Below are 17,088 nucleotides of genomic sequence, written 5' to 3' on the forward strand. Positions count from 1 at the left end.
TTGTTAAAGTTGTTTGTCTAGCTCTTCCCCTCTTTCTTGCGCCACTCATTCCAGAGTTATCTAAAAGTCAAGGTCAAGCTGAGTTGTTCCCATGAGAAAGCAACAGCCCAGCTGGTAACAGTCAAACAGGAGGCCAGGAAAAAGAAAGTAAAATAATGTCACTGCTGTAAATCCCGAATCCTCTAGGGGGAGCTTATAATGTCTATAGGGAAGAGATCAGTTCCAGTAAAATTAGTAAAGTCAAATTTAATTTCCAAGAACCTTCAATAATAGGTTTTAGCAGAGTTAGATTTAGCAGCCACAATGTTTCAGTCAGTGCATACTGGTATTCCAAATGATGCTTCAAAGTAACAAGTCCAAACTCCTCAGATTGTTTCAAAGTTTAAAATCAAAGTATCCAAATCTGCAAACTGGCTGCTCAGTTACACAGGCAGCTCCAGCACCTGGGTTTCTTACTTAAATTATAAATCCAATAGAAGAAAGGTATCACCATACAGATAAAAAGCATAAAATCCAGCGCTTAAAGTCCTTATTCAACTTGCAAAGAAGTTCAATTGGTGCTCAGATCCCTTAAGTTAAAAGTTCTCTCTTTGCCTCCACTCCTCCAGCTCTTTGCTTTGAAGTTCAATGACAGCGGAAGACGGACTTCCTGTTTTTCGTCACTCCGCTTTCAGCCAAATTTACTATTTTTAAGTCCCAAAATTTTATAAAGTCCTTATTACTCACGGGTTGTTGCTTTTCCGAATCAAAAATTTTCAGGAAGAGAGGTCAGCGCTCACCGGCAGCAGCAGCGCGGCTTCACTCCGTTGACTGCGAAACGACCCACAGCGCCGCTACCCCCTCCCCGTTCCGGAGCCCCTTACGGGGTTCCTTCCATGTTTCGGGGGTTGCTCCTGGCGCCCGCCGGGTCCCGAGACCACAGGCTTTTGCTGCCTGTGGATTTCCAATGTGGGTCTCCGCTTCGCCGTAGCGGACGACCCGTTCCCAACGGAGCTCCCTCTCCGCAATTAGGAGAGGGCAGCCATTGCCGTTCGCGCCGCCTCTAAACCACAGAATCTAGGGCTTGCTGATCAGAAGGTTGGCGGTTCGAATTCCCACGATGGGGTGAGCTTCCGTTGCTCAGTCCCTGCTCCTGCCAACCTAGCAGTTCAAAAGCATACCAGTGCAAGTAGATAAATAGGTACCGTTCCGGCGGGAAGGTAAATGGCGTTTCCGTGCGTTGCTCTGGTTCACCAGAAGCTGCTTAGTCATGCTGGCCACAGACTGTATGCCGGCTCCCTCGGCCAATAAAGCAAGATGAGCACCGCAACCCCAAAGTCGGCCACGACTGGACCTAATGGTCAGGGGTCCCTTTACCTTTACAACAAAGTAGCCTGTTTTCCATAAGCAGCACAGTTTCTCCAACTATACTTAGTGTCTGGACTCGCAGCGGTTCTCAACCTGTGGGTCCCCATATGTTGTTGGACTACAACTCCCATCATCCCTGAGCTCTGGCCTTGCTAGCTAGGGGTGATGGGAAGTTGTAGTTCAACAACGTCTGGGGACCCACAGGTTGAGAAAGGCTGGGAGGGAACAAACTCACAACAGGACACAAGGCAAAAGTCCAACCTCAGGCCAGTGCCGGATTTAGGGTGCTGCAAGCAGTTCCCCTCCACAGGTCACCGAACCAGGGTGGATAAAAATCAATGATTTAAAAAAATAATAATCAAAAAATCAGATTTTTTAAATTTAAATTGGATTTTTAAAATAAAATGCTTTTGGAGGAAAAATCTTTCTAAAGATAGTTTTCTATTTACTAGTAAGTTACATTATAGTCCAAAGGCTATTCATCAGGAAATAAGGGTTTCTTTTAAGTTTTTCATGCGTGCTAAAACTCAGTCTAAGGTTTTTTTAAAAAAATCGTTTAACCACATCAGTTAACAAACATGGATACATATGCTTTAATGTTATTGTTTCCTCTGCCCTCCCTATTCCTTTTTCCTTTTGTGTGGTTTCAATTGGGTTCTGAGCTTGCAAGCAGGGACAGTTTTATACAGTATTATTATTTTTTCCTTTACATATAAGGTGCTATTTTTAAATGAGGAAGATAAAAGTAAGAAAAAGAAAATAGACAATTATATATAGTATATCACTATAACAGTTGTTAACAGTTACCATTAAAATTGTTTCAACCTACTGTATTTTGTATAAATGAGCTCCAGATTTCATTATACTTGTCCATGCAAAGTCTGAACTTTTAATAGCTTCCTAGCCCTTTGAAAAAGTTGGGTGCTTTGTAAGTGAGAAAGAAGCACAGCAGAAATGAGTTTATCCTTTAACAGCTTGTCTTCCACCAACTTCAAACCTGGAAGAGTGCTTGTTTCTGTTGAAAGGAGCCTAGGAAACCACAGATGTTCCTAAAATAAGTTATCATCCGTTCTAAAATGTATCTCAGCAGCTGCAGGGCGTGAAATGCTACACTGCAACAAACTATGCGCGGCACATTGGTATGAATACACAGAACATGCTAGAAAGGATGCCGCTGGCCCAAACGCGAGAATTTTAGCTTCTGGAGATATTAGGGGTTTGGGGCAGGACCTGAACTCAGATCCAAGGGAACACATGACAAGAATTTTAGAAATTCACACAGGGTATCATAGGGGCAAAGCAGAGCCAGCGACAGATTGTGCCGGCCAAAATAGAGGCAGAGGATTAAAATAAGTACAGTATTTGTGCTATTAACATCCCATCTAGTTTGACCCTCGCTTAGGAGGGACCAGAAAATAGAAGCTGAGCTGATAAATAGGACAGTTGGAGCATATGCAATACGAAGTCTGGGCACGACCCTCTCAATCCGATTCAGGGCACAATCTAGTGCTCTGGAGTGCCCCATCCAAGGTGGGACAAATAGGGACCAATTGATCCTGATCGACTGAGAGTCCTAGCACTCTTTGATTTGGGTTGAACCCCTAACTAATCACAGATGTTGCACAAGTATTGGAATTCCGCCTTGGCCCGCGAGAGCAAACTAGACGACTCTTCCCCATTCTTGAGCAAAGGGCATCTTTTGTTTTGACAGCGGTCTCCTGGGAGACAGGTACAGTTTCGTTGGCAAAAGACTACACTTCCCATCATCCACTGAAATTCTGAAGGGAGGGAGCGGGAGGGAGCCAGAGAAGGAGGTGGGGCTATAAATGGCCGTGCCGAAGCATGAGCCGAGTTCTGTCAATGGGAACAATGACGCTTCGGGTGAAGCCACGTGACCCCATTTGACAGCCCCATATTGCTCTGGGTGGACCCAATCCAGCACTATCTCAACCTGTTCTGGTCAAATTCTGGGTCAAACTTTGGGGGTCGAAGTTTGGGGTCCAGGATTTGGCATGAGCCAGTAAGGTAAAAGGTAAAGGACCCCTGGACGGTTAACACCAGTCAAAGGTGACTATGGGGTTGTGGCGCTCATCTTGCTTTCAGGCCAAGGGAGCCGGTGTTTGTCCACAGACAGCTTTCCGGGTCATGTGGCCAGCAGGACTAAACCGCTTCTGGCACAACAGAACACCGTGACGGAAACCAGAGCACATGGAAACACTGTTTACCTTCCCGCTGCAGCAGTACCTATTTATCTACTTGCACTGGCGTGCTTTCAAACTGTTATGACCCATGTACCTATGGGACCGCCTCTCCTGGTATGCCCCGCGGAGGACCTTAAGGTCCACAAATGACAACATTTTGGAGGTCCCAAGTCACAAGGTGTTTAGATTGGTATCAACTAGGGCCAGGGCCTTTTCAGTACTGGCCCCGACTTGGTAGAACGCTCTGTCACAAGAGACTAGGGCCCTGCGCGACTTGACATCTTTCCGCAGGGCCTGCAAGACAGAGCTGTTCCGCCTGGCCTTTGGTTTGGACTCAGTCTGACCCTTACGTTTCCCTCCCCTTATGGTATTGATCTATGGGCTATTATTAAAATGAGGCTGCATTTTAAATTGTATTTTAACCTGTATTTTAAATTGTGGGGTTTTTTCCTCCCCTATTATGTTTTTATTGTAATTTCACTGGTGTTAGCCGCCCTGAGTCTGGCTCTGGCCGGGGAGGGCGGAGTATAAATAAAGATATTATTATTATTATTATTATTATTATTATTATTATTATTATTATTATGAGGTTGGCAGGAGCTGGGACAGAGCAACATGAGCTCACCCTGTTGCGAGGATTCGAACCGCCAACCTTCTGATTGGCAAGCCCAAGAGGCACAGTGGTTTAGACCACAGCTCCACCCACCTCCCCATAAGCCAGTGCACAGCCCTGGCACACTATCCACAGAGGGCTAAAAGGGGCACTGGAGCCCCTCTGGTCTAACCTCCTGCTCAACATAGGATCTGCAACCCAGGTTGTGACTACAGCATCTTTGACAGATGGCAGCTGAGTCCCTGCTTAAACTCCTCTGCAACTTGAAAAACATTTCCCCGCTTGAAACCACAGGCAAGCATTTCACTGTATCTCAAAGTAAAATGTAGGAAGGATTAAATCACACACTCCTGAGCTGGCAAGCTCTTGCTTAGAATAAGTCACAGCTGACACTCATGCAAAAATCACAGGGGTTGTTGCTGTTGCTTTTTCACCTGCTACAATTTTTTTTTTTTAAATGCACTTTCTACAAATGAGACTTACAGGGAGGACTATGAATTATTGCGAAAAAGGAGTTTATTTAGGATTTGGCTTTTATAGCAATAACTATTAAAATAAAATGCAAAATCAGAAAGAAGGTTAGAAAACCATTAGTCGAAGTTGACGGAAGTCCTAGGCTGTGATAGCCAAAGGTTTGTTATATTGTATAAGATAGGATATTATGTTTGGAAAACATGTGCAAACACCAATAAAAATTATTTGAGAGAGAGAGACTTACAGGGAGGACATTCTTTGCCACCCTGTCACCTTCCAGATGTTTTGGACTACAACTTCCATGAGCCCCAGTTGGGACTGATGGGAGTTGTAGTCCAGTGCACCAGGCTGAGAAGGCCTGGGTAGGAAATAAAGCCTCTTGGATTTCTAAGAGAGTAAAGCAATGCTTTTATGGAAATCACGATGCACCACACACGCTTTTATTCTCGAAGCTTTTCTTTCTTTCTTTCTTTCTTTCTTTCTTTCTTTCTTTCTTTCTTTCTTTCTTAAGAAAACGAGAAGTGCCTTTGAAAGCGCCTAAAGGGAATTGCAAAAAACGTCAAGCCAGACACTGGCCATTTGTTTGGTGAAAAGTGACGCCTCTCTCGTCTTCGAGGCGCAAGTGGCTCTGGTGCAGGATGCAATCGCTGGGGGTTCTGAAAGACACGAGGATTTGGTTCAATGCCGCCTGGGGACGCAGAGACAAAGGAAGGGTTTATGGCCAGCGCTGCAGTTGGTCTCCCCAAGGAGGCAGCAACAGCCACTTCTGCACCGCACCTGCCAGACCGTTAATAAAAGTGTCAAGGCCAGGGCCTTCGCAGGAAGCTGATTGCCTGCTTCCAACGCTATGAAATCCAAAGTAAGAGGGCAGTTTTGAAAAGCAGGAGACGGCCCTACGAGAACATGCTATAAGAAAGCAAAGTCCAGAATGCAGCAGGGAACAAGGCATTCAACGCCCACAGAACCAAAGATCACCAGGGGCCTCTGATTATCACAAAGAAGCCCAGTTTCCCACAGTTTATTCCTGCCAAAATGGCCCATCCATAGAATCACCGGGGACCCCCAACGGTCATCGAGTCCAACCCCCTGCAATGCAGGAATCTAAACTAAAGCATCCATGATGGATGGCCATACAATCCTGGGCAGGTTTGTGTTTTATTTTCTGCTAAGAAGCCACCCACGTTATGTTAACTCTGCTGCCCTAATTGCAAAATAAATTGTAGTTGCTGTTGTCAACAGCACCCGTAACTCATCCTTCCTCCATGGAGTTCAAGACACATAGCTGCTCTCCCGTTTTATCTTCACAACCATCTGACAAGGTAGGCTGGAACAAGAAAGTCCCAGAGTGGTTTAACCTGGAAGAATCAACTCCTCTTCATGGGAACACCTGGAGAACTGTACAGCTCTTGGTGGAGAATCTGGGGCCTGCTAGCAACTCTCAGCAATCTTAACAAACTACAGTTGCGTGTTGAGGTCCCCAAGCCACCCCCTAAATAAATCACAATTCACACAGAATTTTTGTTTAAGGTTTTTGGCATAATTTTGGCCACAACTTTATTAAAATACATAATGTGAGTGGTTGCTTAGGCATTGGTTACGACTATCTGTCCCTGCCCAGGAACAGAACTGACTTCTGGAAGCCAGTAAGGGAAAACAATATTGGGGAGAGAATGGGGCTGGGCACCATACTGTCACCCCTCCCTGCATGCTCCCAGGGGCTTGCACAGCCCTAGCCCCTTGCTGGGGATATGGACAAAAGCATGGCAAACCCCTGGATTCCTTTAATGGAATTCCCTTGCAGCAGCAGCAGCATTGGAGGGGCAGGCACAGCCAACCCTTACCCCTCCACCAACCAAAATTAACCAGTGCCTAACCGCAACCTTACAAGTTGTGACGATTTGCTACGCAGTAGGCAAAAACCAAATGGCAGCAGCCAATCTGCCAAATGGACAAAATTTCTACCAGGCCCCTGCCCCAAAAGCAGGTGACCCCATGACAGGCATAGCAAGGTCAAGCGCAACAGCCCTAAATTAGGAAGGGTGGGCAGGCAACCCGATGCACGCAACAAAAGAGACTGAAAAAAGCTGCGTGCCAAGAATATATAACCTTCGGGCCAACCCTCTAAATCAGTGTTTCCCAACCTTGGGCCTCCAGATGTTTTTGGCCTACAACTCCCATCATCCCTAGCTAGCAAGACCAGTGGTCAGGGATGATGGGAATTGTAGTTCAAAAACAGCTGGAGGCCCAAGGCTGGGAAACACTGCTCTAAATGGTAACATCAAAATCTCCCCAACAACCCAAACTGGCCCAATCACAGTCATGGCCATCCAAACGGTCCCGCCCAGTAACCAAGAGGGGGTGTCTTGTTAGACCCCACTGCAACATGTGCTCTCCATGAAGGAGAACATGCTCTCCCAGAAATATTTGGGGGAAGCCAGGGCTGCTTAATGCAGCATCACAACACTTCAAATTCATGCTGTGGGACTTCAACTGTTGGCAACCCCCACCCACCCACCCCCAAAAAAGTAACTGGTGCAGCCAGCCAGACGCAAAGAGCATGTGGATAGAGGGGAAGAGAAAATTTAATTTGGAAAGCTGCCTACTCTTTTGCCGGGGATTGTGAACAGAGAGCCAGGAGTTCATTATTCCAAACTAATCCATCACGGCAAATGCCCACCGGACAGCGGAAGGAGCGAGGAAAACTGCCCTGTGGACAATCTTTAATCACCCTTATTGCAGGATGAAATAGTTGCCGTTTGTTGAAGGGTAACTAATAGGAACATAGGAAATGCCTTATCCTGAGTTAGATCGTGGCTCCAATTGAGTTCAGTGTTGTCTACACTGGTGGGCAGGGCCTCCGTCTGCAAGGTTTCAGTCCGGAGGCTCTTCCCGGATCTTCTGCATACAAACATAAACACACACTCTGCCCCTGGAATACAGAACCTCCCTAAAGAGGTCCGCTCACACAGAGTCAGGTCACTGGTCCAACTAGCTCCATTCTGTCCACACTGGCTGGCGGCAGCACTCTACTGTTTTAGACAGGAGACATTCCCAGCATCATCATCATCATCATCATCATCATCATCATCATCATCATCATACCACCCATCTGGCTGGGTTTCCCTAGCAACTCCGGGCAGCTTCCAACAAATTGCTATTATTATTAATAATAATAACATCAATAACACTCTGGGCGTCTCCCAACAGAATATTAAAAACACAATAAAACATCAAACATTAAAATCTTTCCTAAACAAGGCTGTCGTCAGATGTCTTCTAAAAGTCAGGTAGTTGTTTATTTCCTTGACATCTGGTAGGAGGGCGTTCTACAGGGCAGGCGCCACCACCGAGAAGGCCCTCTGCCTGGTTCCCTGTAACTTGGCTTCTCGTAATGAGGGAACCGCCAGAAGGCCCTCGGAGCTGGACCTCAGTGTCCGGGCAGAACGATGGGGGTGGAGACGCCCCTTCAGGTATACTGGACCGAGGCCGTTTAGGGTGTTAATGGTCAGCACCAACACTTTGAATTGTCCTTGGAAATTCATTGGGAGCCAATGTAGGTCTTTCAGTGTTATATGGTCTCGGCGGCCACTCTCAGTCACCAGTCTATCCGTCAAGGATTTAGAAGTGCGAAGGATAGAGCCTGGGGCTTTCTGTGTGCAAAGCATGTGCTCAATCCCTGAGCTAAGACACAGAATCCTAGAGCTGGAAGGGACCACAGCGGTCATCTAGTCCAACCCCCTGCAATGCAGGAATCATTTGCCCAATTTGCGGCTGGAACCCACAACCCTGGGATTGAGAGTTCTCCTGTTCAATAGACTGAGCTATCCCTCATCCTGCATGCACCCTGCTTCCAGGCCCAGCTCCAGGTATTATTTTATTTTATTTGTTAAATCTGCATCCAAAGACCTCTGGGCAGTTTGTGGCATAAAAACACAAAGCACAGAACAGAAATAAAGAACGAACAAAGCCTTCCCCAAACACATTTAAAAGGGCATCGGATATTAATCAATCAAAGGCCTAGTTGAAGAGGAACATTTTCACCTGGCACCTAAAGATATGTAATGAAGGCACCAGGCAAGCCTCCCTGGGGAGAGTGTTCCACAAACGGGGAGCCACCACAAAAAAGGCCCAGTTCTCATGTTCTCACCCTCCAGACCTCTCGTGGAGGAGGCACATAAAGAAGGGCTAGGTCAGCTCATAGGGGGAGAGGCAATCCTTGCATTGCAATCCTGAGCCATTTAAGGCCGTATAGGTCAAAACCAGCACTTTGATTTGGGCCCAGAAACTAATTGGCAGCAAGTGCAGTCTAGCCAGGATCAGTGCCACTGGTGGATGAAGGGTCCCTTGTGTCAGATCCTGCTGCATCAACTTTTATTATTTTACTTCTGCTTGCTTCCCCCTCCCCTCCCACTTGTTTTATCTTGATTTGATTCCTGCCTCTTTACATTTATATCCCACTTTTCTTCCAATATGCAGGCGGTCTCCCATCCAGTTCCAGACCTGCTTAGCTTCAGCAAAATGCGTAGTCGCATATGCTCCTCTGCCTTCAGAACATCACCTGGAATTACCCTGAGATTTTGCTAAATTGAAGGGCAGCATATAGAGAGTTAAAAAGGACCCCTCTTAAGTAGGAAAGCAAAAACAGTCAACTCAGATTGCAATTAAACTTAAGTGGGGTGGAAGTCATTTGTCTGCACAAACATTTGTTTTCAGGGAATCTGATGTGTGTTCAAACCACCTCTGCCACATTGCCTATTTAAACCAGTGAGAGATATTTATGGCGTAACATTTATAGAGGGCATTTCAAGTATTCTGGGACTCTCCCAGATTCCAGGGACTGAACCTGGGAACCAGGCAGAGGGCCTTCTTGGTAGTGGCACCCTCCCTGTGGAACGCCCTCCCATCAGATGTCAAGGAAATAAACCACTATCTGACTTTTAGAAGACATCTGAAGGCAGCTCTGTTTAGGGAAGTTTTTAGTGTTTGATGTTTTATTGTGTTTTTAATATTCTGTTGGGAGACGCCCAGAGTGGCTGGGGAAACCCAACCAGATGGGCGGGGTATAAGTAATAAATTTTTATTTTTATTTTTCTGCATGCAGAGCAGATGTTCTTTGCCACTGAGAAACAGCCCTTCCCTTAAAGCTTCACATTCATGAGCTCTCTTCAGATGACTGCTCCTTATATACTGCACACACAGAAGGAGGAATCATGCCTATCGGTTCTGCTCTCCATCTGTTCAGACAAACCCATGGAAAGAGCCCATGCACAGCTTGTACATACAGCTTGTCTGCATGCACAATGTCTGAACACACAATCAGGAGGAAAGCCTGCAAAAAACCGAAAAAAAACCATCCACATACCGTATTTTTTGCTCTATAAGACGCACCTAGTTTTTGGAGGAGGAAAACAAGAAAAAAATATATTCTGAATCTCAGAAGCTAGAACAGCAAGAGGGATCTTGCTGTTCTGGCTTCTGGAATAGCTGCGCAGCCTGCATTCAATCCATAAGACGCACACACAATTCCCCTTACTTTTTGGGAGGGAAAGGTGAGTCTTATAGAGCAAAAAATACGGTATTTTGTCTGCTGGGTTCACAGGTTTAACTAAACAGAGAGTTTGGATTTGATATCCCACCTTTCACTCCCTTTAAGGAGTCTCAAAGCGGTTAACATTCTCCTTTCCCTTCCTCCCCCACAACAAACACTCTGTGAGGTGAGTGGGGCTGAGAGATTTCAAAGAAGTGTGACTAGCCCAAGGTCACCCAGCAGCTGCATGTGGAGGAGCGGAGACGCAAACCCAGTTCCCCAGATTACGAGACTAGCGCTCTTAACCACTACACCACACTGGAGGTCCGGGAGGTGGAAATAGCAGGCAAGAACTCAGCTCCCTAGTCCACGGACTGGTCAGCTGAACAACATTTTGTTAGTGAAGGTTAGCAAAAGAATAGGGATGCGCAGAGCTTTTGGTGGACATTGAGCTAAAGCAACGTATCCCATCAGGACACCTGAACTCTGTGGTTATGTGAACACCAGTGGTTTAAAACCCAGTGAGGTTGTTTCCTTCCCACTGCATTTCAAGTTGCGATTGCACATCCCAGAGAGGGGAAGGGAATGCCTTCACCTGTTGCACATTACCTGTTTGGCTTCCCCCTCTCCTCTGCATTCACACACTGTTCGTGAAGGTGTAATCTGAGCATGATGGGCAGCAGCTCTCTCAAATGTACGCACCTCTGCTTAACCGTAAAGTGGACGCGGCTTTGGTTAAAGCCGGTTTGGGGCGAAATGCATCTAACAGCAGCATTCCTCAAGAAACTACAGGATAGCTCTTCACTGTGGAAAAGGTTGTGCGAGCTCACTGGGGCCAGAATAAACGCTAATGTGTACCCAAACTGCATTTTCCCCAAAGCAGCTTCTAGGAGCTCACAACAGAGTGTGAAAGTGGCAGCCTTGTCCTTTCGTTGATCCTCATATAGACTGCCACTGTAGAGAGAGGTTTGATTTTTTTAAAAAGTTTTTAGTTTTCGGCATTAATAGCTAAAAGACTGGTTCTCCATGAACCTTTTTTAAATAGATCTATCCTCTATGAACTAAAAACCCTGCAAGTTAGTGAGAATCATCAGATTCTGTGGAAACGTGTTCCACAAGTTAATTATAATTTGCACAGTGGCTCCCTTCATCTCTAACCTCCAGCCAATCACTTTGTTTGAAGAGCCTGAATTCTGGTGAAAGTGAGTAAGCGAAAGAAGGGAGAATCGATTTAAAAAGTTCTACTGGGGGCTCTCACTTGGATGAAAACTAAGCAGGCATAAGACCCCAAAATTGTTGAGCTTTTTTTAAGACGCTCTCAGATGTATACCACCTCTGTCCTCACTGACTGACAGCAGCTCTCCAGGATTTCAGGCATTTTTTTCCCCTACCTGGTGACTGAACTTGGGACCTTCTGCTTGCAAGGCAGATGCTATACCTCTGAGCTACAACCCTGTCCCTGCTACTTTGATGGCCGGTCCATGCTCGCATCATCTCCGACTGTGGCATCAAGCAAGGACTTTGTAAGCCACCCCAGGAGTAATCACCACAGACCAAAGGCCCGTATGCCCTAAAGTCAATTCCAAGAAGCAGCGGAGGCATCTCACGCATTCAGCAGAGAATCACCGAGTTCAGAGAAATCAAAGAACTATTTTTCGCTCTATAAGACGCACCAGACCACAAGACACACCTAGTTTTTGAAGGAGGAAAACAAGAAAAAAAATATTCTGAATCTCAGAAGCCAGAACAGCAAGAGGGATCGCTGCACAGTGAAAGCAGCAATCCCTCTTGCTGTTCTGGCTTCTGGGATAGCTGCGCAGCCTGCATTCACTCCATAAGACACACACACATTTCCCCTTACTTTTTTTTGGGGGGGGGGAGTGAGTCTTATAGAGCAAAAAAAAACGGTAATTGGGTGAAGTAAAGAGAAATCAGGCACGCACCCAGATCAAGCTGGCATCTGCTTGGCAGCAAAGCACGAGGCTGGGATCAGAAATGTGGCTGTTATGGGTGAAAGGACTCTTGGAGTAAGAGAGGGAGGAACCTGAGCATGAGAGCAGGTAAGAGAGTTTTTATGCACAATTAAACTCTCCAGGCCTTATGTCATCCAGCCACTTTTTCCACTCCAGGCTGCTCCGAGACGGCAATAAATCTTACTGTTCCTTGCATGCGCTCCAGGAACAGGTGGGATTGGTGGGTAGTCCATGCCGAAGTAATGTCAGCCGTAATGTTTACTGCGCACAGCCTTGATGGATTGTTTTCCAAACAAACAAAGCGTCTAAAAATTGATATTGGCATGCCTAATGCAGGCGGCAAGACCTCCCGACACACGGGCATATTTTGCACACTGTCAAATGCGGAACTGGTGTTAAAATAGTAGAAGGACTAGTAAATAGAGAGTCACGTTTTCACTTCACATTTCTGGTTTCTAATGTACATGTAGCAAAAAAACCTCTTAAGCGTAACAGCAACTGCCAGGGGCGAAGATGTCTCAGCTCTCGGAGCTTTCAGACAAACATCTTTGAGCTTCTCATGTTTGAATGTCGTTACTGCCAGGCAGAAAGCATAAAGGAGCTGGTTTTAAACAGCCAATTGTGGGTTAAAGGTAAAGGGACCCGTGACCATTAGGTGCAGTCGTGGCCGAGTCTGGGGTTGTGGCGCTCATCTCGCTTTATTGGCTGAGGCAGCCGGCATACAGCTTCCGGGTCTTGTGGCCAGCATGACTAAGCCGCTTCTGGCGAACCAGAGCAGCGCACAGAAACACCGTTTACCTTCGCGCCGGAGTGGTACCTATTTATCTACTTGCACTTTGACGTGCTTTCGAACTGCTAGGATGGCAGGAGCTGGGACCGAGCAACGGGAGCTCACCCCGTCGCAGGGATTCGAACCGCCAACCTTCTGATCAGCAAGTCCTAGGCTCTGTGGTTTAACCCACAGCGCCACACATCCATTAAAATTGCACCAGAAGCTAGGGACCATCCATAGCTTTATGTACAAACGCAGCCTGGATATGCTCAGTTGGCTAGAGCGTGGTGCAGATATCGCCAATGCTGCAGGTTCGATCCCCGTTTGGGACAGCTGCATATTCCTGCATTGCAGGGGGTTGGACTAGATGACCCTTGGATCCCTTCCAACTCGATTCTACAATTCCATGATTCTATCCCTTGGGAAGGACTGCATCTCAGTGGAGCAACATCCCAGTGCATGCAAGATGTCTCAGGTTCAACCCCCTGGCATCTGGAGGTAAGGCTGGGAGAGACTCCTACCTGAAACCCTGGTGAGCTGCTGCCAGCCAGTGCAGACAACACTAAGCTTGATGGTCTGACTCAGGGTAAAGGAGCTTCCTAGGTTCACAATGCTGGCGCAGGACATATTTTGGCAAGACTGAAGAGCAATTTGGAAATCAGAGGGCATGGAAAGCATTCTGCTTTTCAAGGTGTGCCACCTAAAGGCAGAACTTCAGAAGGGGGTACTGAGTGTTGAAATAAGTAGTTCAAAGATGTTCAGGGCATGCTGCTGTAAAAAAAAAAAGAACAACCACACATTTGGCAAGTTTGCTGCCACACTCTTTACATTGCCTGTGCAAAAACGATAAGGGAGGGTGCCCAGGCTTGATCCAATTGATTAAATGCTCTTTGCAGACACTAGATCAGGCACCCCCAAACTTGGCCCTCCAGATGTTTTGGGACTACAACTCCCATCATCCCTAGCTAATAGGACCAGTGGGAATTGTAGTCCTACTGGGAAGTGATGATGGGAATTGTAGTCCCAAAACAGCTGGAGGGCCAAGTTTGGGGGTGCCTGCAATAGATAGTTCCGTAAGGGAGACCGGGGTGCAATTTCTGGTGGCTGCTGGGCTAAGCAGACCTTGAAGGGGTGTGGTTCAGCGGTAGAGCACCTGCGCTGCATGCAAAAAGGTCTCCGGTTCACTGTCCCTAGTGACTACAGATAGAATCATAGAATTGTAAAGCTGGAAGGGCCCCCAAGGGTCATCTAGACCAACCCCCGGCAATGCAGAAATCTCAACTAGATCATGCATAACAGATGCCATCCAACCTCTGCTTTAAAACCTCCAGCACTTCTCATGAGAGTCGAACAGCTCTCATCTCTAGGGAGCCTGTCATAAAACAATCCTGAAGTAGACAGAACAGGGGTCTGACTCAGGATAAACCAGCTCCATTTGTATGTTGGAGCCACCGATCTGTGGCAGAAGACCTGCTCTGCGCACAGAAGGTACCGGGTTCAATTCCCGCCATTCCCAGATAGGGCTGGAATAAGAATTCCTGCCTGAAATCCCAGAGAGGTGCTGCAAGTCAGTGTAGACAATACCAGGCTAAATGAACTGGTGATAAGGCAGCTTCCTAAGTGCTTTAGTCTGATCCTACAACGCACTTCTTGTGCTCTTAAGCCAAGAAGAGTTGTAGGCTGTGGGCAACTTAACACAGAGACTTAGCAGCATTTTTTGCTCTTGGGAGAGTCCCCTAAGCATTCTTCCTCAAGTGGATCACAGAGATTCTCAGGCGGTGGTGGTGGTCGGCCTTGTTGCTTAAAAAAACTAAAAATAAAAAAGCAAGACGGTGCCAGCCCCATAGATCACCCCCAGCCCAACTTCAGCAGGGGCCGCAGAATCTCATTAAGCGGCCCAACTTCTCTCTGTAAAGCGAAATCAATGAAGTCCAGAGCTGAAGCTTTTACTCACCTTCAGCCTGATGGGGCAAAACTGCAAAGGCAGCCAAGACGAGCAGGAGACGCATCCACGCCGCCAGGAAATCCATAGTTAAGCAGAGGTTCTATTTTAAAAGGGGAAAAAAATGTTTCTTTTTTCTTAAGCCCCAAAGGACCTTCTCTCAGCAGGAGCTTCGTGCAGCATCCGAAGGCAGCTTTTAGGGGGGGAATCAAAGCCTTTTTCTATCCCAGGAACAAAACTAACAGCAGGTACACACATACGCTTTTGGTTCCGGTGGGGGGAAGAGCCCCCTGGTTTTTTGGGGTTCGTGGAGATGTCAGGTGGCGCTCCAGTCTTGGTGGAGAGGAAGAGGCTCTCTCCGCGCTCTGGCGACCCCAGCGCGTATTTACAGTGCGGGCGAGCCGTAGGACAGAGAGCAGCCGTAAATCACCCGGCGGTGGGTCACCTTTGCGCCCAGGGACGGATCCGGGGGAAGGAGCAGGACGAGAACCGCCGCCGCCGCCGCGCGTCTCTTCGGAGAGCTGCCGCCCTCTCCAAGTTGTCCCCCTGCCCGGCAAAGTTCCCCCCGGCGGAGCGATTGGTCGACACACACCCGAGGCGAGGAGACCTCTCGCCCCTCTCCTCGCCCTCTTAATTCCTGCTTTCTCTCTCTCTCTCTGAGTCCCACCCTCCTTTTCAAAGTCCACTTTGGGGCGCCGCCGCCGCGCCACCCACAAAGGCGCCTCGGATTTTGCGGATCCTCCGCCTGGCGCGCCACGCGCCCTGAGTCGGCACAGCGCCAAAGCGCGCCCCCTTCCCACCCCGCCCGGGTCCTTCTTCCACTCCTCGCCCTCTTTTGGGGGTGCTCCTCGAGGAAACTTTGCAGGTCCCCTCCAGCCGAAGCAGATCTCCTCTCACGCCGCTTCTCCTGCGAAGGCAGCAAGGGGGGGCTGCCTGGCTGGTTGGGGAGAGGGGGAGAGAAAGAGGGGCGTTTCTCCAGAAAGAAAACACAGCAGGCGCTTTTTTTTTTTAAAGCGGGGCTTTCCCTCCCCTCCCTCCGCCTCGCCGTGCGCGTGAGATGGTAGAATTTCTCCCTCTTTAGCGTAGCAGATCCGCGCAAAAATAGGGGATTTTTTTAAAACGCTCCCCCTGCAATACGTCCTGGGAGCAGAGAGGATAATTTCAGTCTGCAGGTGATTTGCAAAAGAGATACCACAAGGCACACATGCAGGCAAGCAGCCGCAAAGACTCTCCAAGGCGCCTGTAGTAGAAATCCACTCTCCATAGGAGGGAGAGGGGCAAGGTCCGTCCTTCTCTTCCTCTCTCCTGGCTTTCTTTCTTTCTTCCTTTCTTTTTTAAAAGAGGTTCTCCTCCACCTCCCTCTCCCATGCAGTGCGAAAATGGACCCAGGGAAAAGGGGCTGTGGTGGTATTGCTGGCAAAGATTCCTGAGAAAGTCACGTGGGGAAGAAAGAGTGGGGGGGGGGGAGAGAGAAAGAGAGCAACCTGATCCCCTTATTCATGCTGCAGAAGTTTATGTTCCTATATGCTTGTCTGCTTTTGTCTTGAGATCGGGTGGAAATTGGACAGAGAGAAAGGAGAGAGGGGGGAAGGAAGAGGGCAAGGCACATCTGTTCATGGGGGGCACACCCACCCCTGCGCCACCCAGGACGAACTGCTGCCGCCGCCGCCATGGTTTTAAAAAGTTTAGCATTGCAGGATTTCTTTCCTGCCTGGCGAAGCGGCACCACCCAGGCTGAAATCACCTCCATCCACATTCCTGCATTGCAGGGAGTGGGGCTGGATGACCCTCGGGGTCCCTTCACTTCAGTGATTCATGCCCTTCATCCCCCTCCTCCCTCCTCCCCACACACACCTTTGTGAATTTGTATTACAACCATTCGTGGTTTCCTTGCACCCACTGGCAGCTATCTCAGATGAAAAAAGCTCGCTTGGTCCATACTGCCTTGTGGCCAGAGATGGAGATGCTGTCCTGTCCCCCTGATGATCTGGGTCAGGGGTCAGCAAACTTTTTCAGCAGGGGGCCAGTTCACTGTCCCCCAGAACTTGTAGGGGGCCAGTTCACTGTCCCCCAGACTATATTTTTGGGGGGAGGAATGAACGAATTCCTATGCCCCACAAATAACCTAGAGATGCATTTTAAATAAAAGGACACATTCTACTCATATAAAAACACGCTGATTCCCAGACCGTCTGCGGGCCATTTAAAAGATGATTGGGCTGGATCCAGCCCCCAGGCC

General features: G+C 47.9%; 1 protein-coding gene across 2 annotated transcripts in view; it reads right to left on the minus strand.

Moving 5' to 3' along the window:
• FRAS1 (Fraser extracellular matrix complex subunit 1) overlaps window positions 1–16,175 on the minus strand; it is a 384,087-nt gene extending 367,912 nt beyond the window's left edge. For both annotated transcript variants that reach the window (XM_081876572.1, XM_081876571.1), the window contains exon 1: window positions 14,862–16,175. In XM_081876572.1, coding sequence (XP_081732698.1) covers window positions 14,862–14,937 — 76 coding nt within the window. In that variant the 5' untranslated portion in view covers window positions 14,938–16,175. The remainder of the gene's footprint in view (window positions 1–14,861) is intronic.
• Window positions 16,176–17,088: the final 913 nt, after the last annotated feature.

Source organism: Podarcis erhardii, assembly GCF_964252035.2.
Source record: "Podarcis erhardii genome assembly, chromosome: 9".
Taxonomy (NCBI): Eukaryota; Metazoa; Chordata; class Lepidosauria; order Squamata; family Lacertidae; genus Podarcis; species Podarcis erhardii.